Source organism: Alligator sinensis, unplaced genomic scaffold (genome assembly GCF_000455745.1).
Source record: "Alligator sinensis unplaced genomic scaffold, ASM45574v1 scaffold1667_1, whole genome shotgun sequence".
NCBI lineage: Eukaryota > Metazoa > Chordata > Crocodylia > Alligatoridae > Alligator > Alligator sinensis.
The window spans coordinates 787,320-796,684 of record NW_005842504.1 but is presented as its reverse complement, the minus strand read 5'-3'; the positions used below and the strand labels follow the sequence as shown (position 1 = coordinate 796,684).

Here is a 9,365-nt window from a genome sequence, read left to right as displayed (position 1 = left end):
CGCTCTTCCCAGGTGTACGGCTGAGTCTGCGGAGCCTCACACATGACTGTTCTCCACTCTACACCTACATTTTCTCCTCTCTGAACTAGGGACCAAATTCCTCACCCAGCTTCCCAGAGGACTGTGAGGGATTGTTCAGACCTGGATGAGACCCTGGGGTAGGGACTGGAAGATTTCCCAGTAATGCTAACACTAGGACCTAGACCTATGGGAAGAACACGACTCACCTTCATCAGTGGCTTGAGCAGCCCTGTCTTCCATGGATACAGGAAATAGATCAGGTATTGCAGAGGTGCTGGCCCAGGGGGAAGTTTCCTCCTTTGATGCCACCATTTCCACTCCCAGTGGATAACCAGGCCTGAGAGACAGACCGCCAGGAGGAGAGTCACGGCTTCTCCAAGCACCATTGCGCCAAAACCACTGGGAAACAGCAGCGCTAGCAGGGAGCTGACCTGATTAGGTTTTTATCCTCTGATGTCCTGTGTGTGCACATATATACTCTATCAAGTAGGCAGCAACCTAGAATTAGGAAGCCCGAAGTTGTTATGCTGGCACGAACACAAGGCGCAGTCATTTCTAACACCTGAAATGTCACTGGCGATTGCGTCAGATCTCACATCAAAGGTGCTTGGTGATCGTTATCCATGTACCTGCTTTTGGTTGATCTGTGCAAAGGTCTGACTCATGTGAGACTGGGCGCTGCTGCTCAAGAGCAAGCCTTCCTGAGGATGGGCACGCTTTTTGTGGCAGGACCCCACTGCTAGCCCCACAGTTCCCCGGGCCTTGTTGCACCTTTATCAGCTTAGTGTTGATGGGCCTAGTGGAGCACTTGCACCTTAAGGTGAAAAATCTGCCTTGACTGCCCCTCACCTGCACAGCTGTGACTTGCCACTCAAGTCTTGGTGAGCCAGGGCAGGACCCGCTCTGCTTCCACTAGGCAGAGCAAGCAGAGCCGGTCTGCGGGATCAGAGTCAGTCCCTGTGGTGGTGGTGGTGGGGGGGGGCACCACATCTGCCAGGCACTCCGGGGCTGCAGTGCTCACTCTGCCTGATGTGCCTAGGGGTTGAAGCACTGTGCTTGGCAATGCTGCGCCCTGGCTTCCCCGCTTGCCTGAGAAGTCACTTATCCTGGGAGGCCGGAGGACTTCAATTTGGGCGGAATAGCTGCCTGGAGTGGCCAGGAGCAACATTAGACGGATTATAGATAATCCTGCCCTAGAGTAGTGTAACGAAGTAGAAATACAAGTGCTTTATGCCACTTAAGAGGCATTAACGTGCAGCTCATCAAGGGGTTAAGAGCTCCAGAAGCCACCTAAAATTACCATGCAACTAGACCCTTAGTCTAGAAACCCTTCCCTGACTGTCCCCCACCTGCACAGCTGTGACTTGCTACTAGAGGCCTGGTGGGCAGGGGCAGGGGCAGGACTAGGAGCTGTAGCTTGAGTTGCCACTATATGGCTGGTGAGCTAGGACAGACTTCTATCCCTGCTCTACAGGCAGCAGTATATCTTGGGATATGGGAGGACTTCAATTTGGGTGGCCCATCTTTGGGGAGTGGCCACACCTTAATGGAACAGGAATTGGGTAGCGCGGATCAGAGATAATTCTGCCCTGCAGTGGTGTAGCTTTAATCCACATAATGAGTGCTTAAAACCATTTTAAGGTGTTAATGTGCACATAGTCCATCGGGTCAAGAGCTGCAGGAGCTGCCCAAAATTACCATGTAACAAGGCCCCTTGGTTGTTGCCCTGAATTAAATGCGGAGCCTAATCCTGGACTCGGTCTGGGCTTGTTAATGCACGGAGCTGTTCAAGGATAGCAACCTGGAGAACTCCACAGGTGTGGGTGCACTTATCCCAGAGCAAAAGCGCCTCATTTGTGTGTAGTCTGGTGTTCCTACACTGGTGCTTCCGGGAAGGTGTTCCAGACTAGCCCCGCTGCTGTAGATTCAGGTGGTGTCTCACCCTAGAGTGATGTCCCCAGTAGAGAGGCTCTTTGATTCAGCTTGGGGAATCAAGATCAAGTCCCTCAACAGGCTCCTCGCAGAGGTTAGGCTGAGGAGGGATTAATGTGGTCTTTCCCCCTGGTTGCTGGGCAGAGGACAACCTGGAAATGCTTGTGTGAAGAAATCCCCCTGTCTCTCTAATCTGCCCTGGGACGTTCTGCACACCCCTCCTCTTTCATGTGTGCTTTAGGCCTGTGCAAATAGGGAACTATTCCATTTGGATGCCAGAGATTCGATTCGGAGATCCAAATCGTTTTTCCACTTCGATTCGGCTGAATTGCTTTGGAAGATTGGGAGCCAATTCGGAGATTCGGCCATAGAGTATAATGGGGAATCAATGGAATATCTATAACTTTGTTGTCTTTTGGATGAAGCTTGCAGGGATGGTAACCTCTTCTGAGAGCGTGACACTTGCCAAGTTTCAAGGAGATAGGTGCTGGGGTTTCTGGGAAACTGCACCTCAAACTGCTGACAAGCCAAACTCATGACATAGGTGACACTGTGTGTGTTAAGGCGCAGCAGGGTGAAAGCTGCAGGCCTGCCAGCCCCTGCTGAGGCCACGAAGCCTGCCAGCTGTCAAGGAGATCGGTGCAGGGGGGTCTGGGGCCCTGCACCCCTGGCTGCTGACGGGCAAAACTCGTGACGTGGGTGCTTGTGCAACTGAGTGTCTCTGTCTTGGAGCAGAAGCAGTTCCTGGCTCTGTATTGATTCTCTCCTCTCCTTAGTCTGTGGTTTGGTAGGTGTTAATCCTTGCTCAAGACCTCGTTGTCTGGTAGCTAGCTACTGTGTATTGAGCTGGTCCCTGAGCGAATCATGATTGAGTGGTAACACAGCTTAGCAGCCAGGCCTGCAGTAGTTTTTCACCCCCCACCCCATGTGCCCCAAGACAGACAGCTGCACAAGCACCCATGTCATGAGTTTTGCTTGTCCGCAGCTTGAGGTGCAGTTCCCCCCAAACCCCCGCACCAATCTCCTTGAAACGTGGCAGGCTTTGTGGCCTCCACAGGGGCTAGCGTGCCTGCAGTTTTCACCCCACTGTGGCTTCACACACACATGTGACATGAGTTTTGCTTTCAGGACTTTGAGGTGCATTTCTCAGAAACCCCTTCTTGAAGCTTGGCACACATCATGCTCTCAGCAGAGGCTACCATCCCGGCAAGTTTCATCTGAATCAGCCAAATGACAACAAAGTTATAGATATTTAATTGATTCCCCATTATACCCTATGGCCGAATCTCCAAATCGCCGAATCTTTTCCGAATCGATTCGGAAAGCCTAAAGCTTCCAGCAATTTGATTCAGATTTGTAGATTTGGCATCTGAATCATCTCCGAATCCGAATCGTGATCTGAAGCTTTCCACAGCCCTAATGTACTTTTCGGTTTTAACCTGGTTGCCTACGTGACCGGGCTGGAGAAATTCCTCGGGGCGGGGGGGAGGCTCTCTCTTCCTTTGTCTGGCAGCAGGCATTTTGGGAAGGAGAGTGCAATTATTTTGAGACAAGATACTGAAGCCTCCAGCCTCCCGAACACTCGTTCTCTGGATGCATATGTGAGTAACTTATCTGAAATGCAGCCAGTGTATTAGGGTTATGTATTTTAGATGCGTGTTCAAAGGGTCCTCGAGCCCTTCTGTTTTGCTCAAGGTGTTTTCCTCTAAAATCTCTTTGCTCTAAGCTTTTTTGCCCTGTTTGCTTGGCCCAGCTGAAGGGAGTTTGGCTGTGTATTAATTAACACAGTCCTACCTGAATTTATCCTGGGTGGCTCCAGGCTGTAAGAAGTACCCAGAGATATTACTGGGGGCACAGCATCCCCAAGGTCTGCCGGGTCTGTGTACCCCGGGCTGCACAGAGCCCTGACTGAGACAAGAGCCCAGGTGGTGGCAGCGGTTACCCCAGTCTTACGAGTGCGCTTCAGGAAGGGGGTCGGCTGGGCATAGGCACCCCAGGGGAGATACCTGAAGCGGGGTTTTGTCGGGCACAGTGAGGCGGGGGGCTCAGTGTAGTAGCACCCCCTTATTGTCCTGCCACAGCCTGCACCCAGGGCAGTTCTGGATGCGCAGAGAACTTGACTGGGACCGGGCTGCTGACACTCTCTGATTTGCTAAATAAGGTGGAAATATGTGGAAGGGACCGTGGTAATTGCTGTCAGAGGGCTCCTTTTTCTGAAGCCCAGCATGCCTTCATCCCAACGCCACACCTGCTAACGACAGAGATGGACTGAGGAGACCAGGCATTGTGTGCGTCAGGGGAAGGAGACGAGGCCTGTCGTGGCGGGAGATGAGTTAATGCTTTCCTCCACCTCAGTTGGCAGGTGAAATCCTCGAGCTGTTGAAAACGAAGTCCTAGCTGCCTCCCAACAGGTGTACAAAATGGAGAGAACCAGCATTGCCTTTGGAAAGGTTTTATTGTCAGTAGCTGCTACCAAGTTTAACAAAAGGACAAATCCCAGCAGAAGGGAAAGCCCAAGTGATGGTTCCTGGCAGAGGAGCAGGAATTTCCTCTCGACTACGCTCAGCGCCCTGCTCCAATTACCAAATTGCACTCTCTAGCCAGGGGCCCCCAATCCCCGTCCAGTACCATGACTGCTAGGCCACGCGTGCAGAGCTGCAGAAGAAGCCCAGAGTCCTGCCATAGCCCCTCTGCTCCCATCACTAGAGCAAGCATTTTCTTCCCCACAGACTACCTGCCTTCTACGGCTGCAAACTGCCTGCTGTTTTTTGCAGAATAGAGACATGAACAGTAAGCGCTAAAACACCAGGGCTACGATGGCCAGCGACACGCAGTGCCACCTTCCACCGAAGAGGGCTCGCGTGGAACCTCTTCCTCCGTCATGACTCCTTGCAGGCTGGGTGTCATAATGATCTTTCTCCTGGTGTCTCAGTCTGCTGTGGCCTTCCTAGGCCCTGTCCTGCAGCCCATCCTCCCGTGGGAGGACATAGAGCTCGTAGCTGGGGGGAACGTTCACAAGTATGTTCACTTTTGGGGTGAGGTTGATTTCCTGCGGGGGTTTCGGCGATGTTAGAGTGAAGCGCTGCAGGATGGTGGTTAGGATCAGGAAGAGCTCCATGAGGGCCAGGCTCTTGCCCAGACACACCCTCTTGCCTGCGGAGAGATACAAAAGGTAAATATAAGGGCCTCACAGGTGTATTTTGGATACCTGTCTGAGCTTTGAACCCAAGAAGACCTGAGGCTGTGGAGGTGAGAGGGTGACGTTGTGCTCGTCTGGATCCCGTGAAAGAATCCTCTTCCAGCCACCTGCTTTTAAGGGTTTTTTTTCTTCTTTTCCCTTGTCTTGATTGTCTCACCGCTCTGCAGCCCAGTTGCAAGGCAGCCACCTGGTTGTCTAGAGGACCCCCTAAGGAGGAGAAATGTCTCCCTCCCTGCACCAGGTCTGTTGTTAAACTTCCCACCTTTAGCCTAAGAGGGCAGTCCTAAGGCAGTGGCTTGAGCTCAGGTCAAGGTACGATGCGTTTCAAATTGGTTGGTCGTCCTCAGACAACACCTGCCTTCGCTGGGTCACGAAGGTGATGTCAAAAGGCCTATATAAGCCAGGACTGCCCAGAAGGAGGGGCGGCAGCCATGTTAAGTCTCCTGCAGCATCTGGAACATCTGCACCGCTCTTTCTCTCAGGATGCTGAGGATGTGGAAGTGAGTAAACTACCTGGAACTGATCTAGATATATAGCTTACTGTAATGTAGAAGTGTGACAAAAGGCTACCTACTTAGCCATACTGTTTGCCCTGGGTTATACTTCTCTATCTTGTACCCTTCCCCAAGCCTACCCTCTGTAACCCAAAAAGCTCTCCACTATACAAGCGTGGTGGGCTGGCTGAGAGAGGGATTGGGTAGGCCAGCGTGCCTCCTTGGTTCGGCTGACTAAGGGAGGCTACTTTGTGTGCTGCAGGCTAAAGGAAGCACCCTAAGTCCTCGCAGTGGGTCAAGCACCCTCAAGGGGGAGCAGGGCCCGGATATAGTCTAGACTCCTGGGTGGTGGCACAACTGCCTTCCAGAAACATGCTCCAGAAACGGGGTTGGCCTGATGTAAGGCGCCCGTGGGAGGCACTCGGAGCTCGGCAGGTGGTCAGGTGCGGTGAGCTGGGTGACTCGGTGCAGGAGCCCATCACAGATCCTACCAGCTCTCTTGATCGCTCTTTGCTCTTAATTTCTACAGCCCCTTTGTGCAGTTGGGGAAAACTGGTTTGGGGAAAAGTGACCTGTGTCTTCCAGTGTGCATTTTCATGTTGGTTTTAGAGCTAGAGCTAGAACCCAACAGGTCTGAGTGTAGACTCCTATAATCGTCACGTGCCAGGGTTAAACGTGCCAGGGCTCGAATAAGAGGAATTGTGAGCAAGGACATCAGGAGAGATGGGATAGAAACCGTCCAGGGTAGGGGTTAATGGAAACTCTCCAGCTAAGAAGGCTCTTCTGAGCATAAGTCTTTCCATGATTGTCCAGTGTGGGGAGACCCCAAAGTAGGAGGCTGGGGCAGGGTCAGATGGACCCCTGGTTTGGCCCACCCACAGCAAGGGTCTTGAGAAGAGTGAAAAAGAATGAAGACCTTGGAGTCTAGATGGGATCTGATATCCAGAGGTGGTACAATTGCCTACCTTGGAAATCTTCAAGAGGAGACTGGATGGTCACCTTGCTGGGGTCACTTTGTGGCGGGCCAGTAGGGGGCACTCCTGCGTTGAGCCGCCCACCTCCCTGCGCCGCCCACCTTCCAGGCTCCGAGTGCCTCCCTGGGGTGCGTCCCGTCCAGCCGACCCCTTCTCTGGAGCACACCCACTAGGCTGGGGTTCCCGCTGCCACCATCCAAGGCTCTGGACTCACTTCTGGCTCTGCGCACCTTGGAGAACACAGGCCTGATCGTCCAATGGGTGCTAGACCCAATACAAGCACTTGGGGCACTTCCCAAGTCAGGGGCTATTTAGGAAAGTCTCCCTTAGTCCACAGACCTAAGGGGCCTCCTTGGCATAATTTAGACCCACCCTCAATAAGTCTCCCACACCGGTCACAAAGGAGAACTGTATTGATTACAGGGGTAGGGCGGAAACAGGGTAAAAGGTAGAGCAGTATCATAGAAATATCACAGGAATATCAAAGGAATCCCATAGAGCAAACCAGGGTGGCTGAGTTAGCCGTTTAAACACACATCTGAGTTACTGAAGCTAAATATCTAGTGGGATCTCTAGTAGCTTACTCACTCGCATCGTCCAGAGGTGCTTGTTGTTTCCTCTGGAGGCAGGGCACTCTTGCAGCATGCGGTGATGAGGAGAGAGCCAGGTTCAGATTCACCTGGATGACCGCATGGATAATGGCTGCCTTCTTCCTGGACCGGGCCCTTAAATAACCTCTCTGACCTCAGCAGCCCGGTCCAATCAAAGCTGCCAATACTGGCCACAAGCCGACCAATCTCCCAAGCATCCCTGGCTACCTGGGCCCATGCTCAGGGCCGGGCCTTTCCCCTCTGCCCAGGTGACCAGAGCATTCAGGCCCCAGGCTTTTGTCATGCAGACAAGGTGGGAGATCCCCACCCTGAGGGATTCAACACCAGCCTCTCAGGCTGGTGGAGACAGATCTCTGGAGAGGGGCACCGACGGTGGCATTTCTGCCACACGCTTGACCCCAATCATCTCTCCTGCTTGTGCAAGGGGCTTCCAGCCTTACTATCTATGACCTGGACGACTTTGAGGTGTAACGACAGAGTGAATGCTGACCCGTGGGTTCACGTTCAGTTTAGGCCAGAAGAGGTTCTCTACTCCTGTGACCAGGACTGTCGCACGTACCTGCGGAAAACGGCAGGAAGGCGTCATTCTGCTTGAAGCAGCCGTTTTCATCCAGGAAATGCCCAGGGTCGAAGCTTTCTGGGTCCTTGAAGTATTTGGGGTCGTGGAGAACTGTACTTAAAGAGATGCAAACAGGGGTATCCTGGGGAAGAGAGATGGGAATAATGTAGTGGTTTTCCACCACCAAATAAACCCCCTGCAGCTGGGAGTTGTGCCAGAAAAGTCTCACCTAGAGTCGGGGGATCCCCAACATGTGAGGCCGAGGAGACGCATCCAGCAGTGCTTAAAGAGACTGGACGTGGTTTGAAAGAGAGAAGCCCCTTGTTTCTGGTGTGGTGAGAGACTGGAGCGGGGGCAAGGCCCCTGTTACTTTAAGAGGGGAGAAGGGCAGGCTAGTGCTGTGTTGGGATGGTGGGAGCTAAGGTCCGGTCAGCTCCTGAGTAAGCAGCTGAGCTGTGCAAGCTACAGTCCAGAGGAGCATGGAGGGGACCTTGGGGGGATAAAAGCTCAGCCCTGAGCCAGGTCAGGCAGTTGGGCCCTGCTCCCCAGATGGAGAGGTGCAGGGAAGCTGGCAGCATAGACGGGAGTTAGCAGCGTATAGACCCAAGTTGTTGGTGTCAGTTTACGTGGGGGATGTCGTTTGCATGTTGTGTTGGGGTTCCCGGCGGCTCAAGTTGTGGAGGCCACGCTGCTGGCATGATACTGAGCTCCTGCACTTCTCCCATCTACGCAAATCCACCAGGCTGCCAAAGAAGATCCCCAGCATCCCTGCTGAATGTGGGGCAGCCTCCAACCCCAAGCCAAATGCTGTCTGAGGGGGACGTGGGAGATGGCCAGGCGCTTTGGGACCATTGCAGGCAGAACCTGGAGACAGCACCTTGGGGAGAAAGTACCCCTGGAAGTGGGTGTCGCAGGCTACTTTGTGCAGAAGCCCCAGGGGGAGGATGTTGGCGAATCTCTGGATCTCGTGGATCACGGCGTTGGTGTACGGCATCCGGCTCCGGTGTTGCATGCCTGGGCCGTGGGTCTGCCCGATGACCCCATCGATTTCCTCGTGCACCTTGTCTGCAGAGACAGGCCCCCCGGGGCGCGCGTGGCTCTGAGCACCTGGTCCAGACACTACCCGCGCGAGCCTTTGCTTAGGAGTCTCAACCTCCACTGACACCGCCCACTTCCCAGCGCGACGCGATACCTGAACAGAGCTGGCACGCTCTGCGTTACGCTGCTGTCGATTTAATTGTGGTGTCAGCACAGTATTACGCAGCCCCCTGCTAAACCCCTTCTCGGTTATGGACACGAGGGAGGGATGGTTATTCTTCTCACCTTGAGTCTGGGAGGACTGAGCCCCTAAGAGATTTCCAGTGCCTTGTTTGAAGGGTTTGTGGGGGTCTCTTGGGCAGAGCTGGGGGCAAAAGCCATGTGCTCTAACCCCAGCTCTCATCTAAACACCATCTTTCCTCTCTGCAGATATAGTTTCCTCTGTTGAATTTATGTTCCAGCACCGGTTACAGCTTCACAGAAACAGCTAATTCCTGGTCTATTTGCCACTGCTGATCTAAGTGGGATTATGGACAG

The 9,365-nt window shown here is 53.4% G+C and overlaps 2 protein-coding genes across 2 annotated transcripts in view; both read right to left on the bottom strand.

Annotated features, from left to right (window-relative positions):
- The window catches only part of LOC102370982 (cytochrome P450 2G1-like), a 10,480-nt gene extending 10,073 nt beyond the window's left edge, over positions 1 to 407 (bottom strand). The window contains exon 1 of the mRNA XM_006031401.2: positions 228 to 407. Within this exon, the coding sequence (XP_006031463.2) occupies positions 228 to 407 (180 nt within the window). The remainder of the gene's footprint in view (positions 1 to 227) is intronic.
- A 3,989-nt stretch (positions 408 to 4,396) lies between these two features.
- LOC102370177 (cytochrome P450 2G1-like) overlaps positions 4,397 to 9,365 on the bottom strand; it is a 14,574-nt gene continuing 9,605 nt past the window's right edge. Inside the window, exons 7-9 of the mRNA XM_006031397.3 lie at positions 8,668 to 8,855; positions 7,791 to 7,932; positions 4,397 to 5,106 (exon numbers count right to left, since the gene is read on the bottom strand). Of these exons, the coding sequence (XP_006031459.2) occupies positions 4,901 to 5,106; positions 7,791 to 7,932; positions 8,668 to 8,855 (536 nt within the window). The 3' untranslated portion in view covers positions 4,397 to 4,900. The remainder of the gene's footprint in view (positions 5,107 to 7,790; positions 7,933 to 8,667; positions 8,856 to 9,365) is intronic.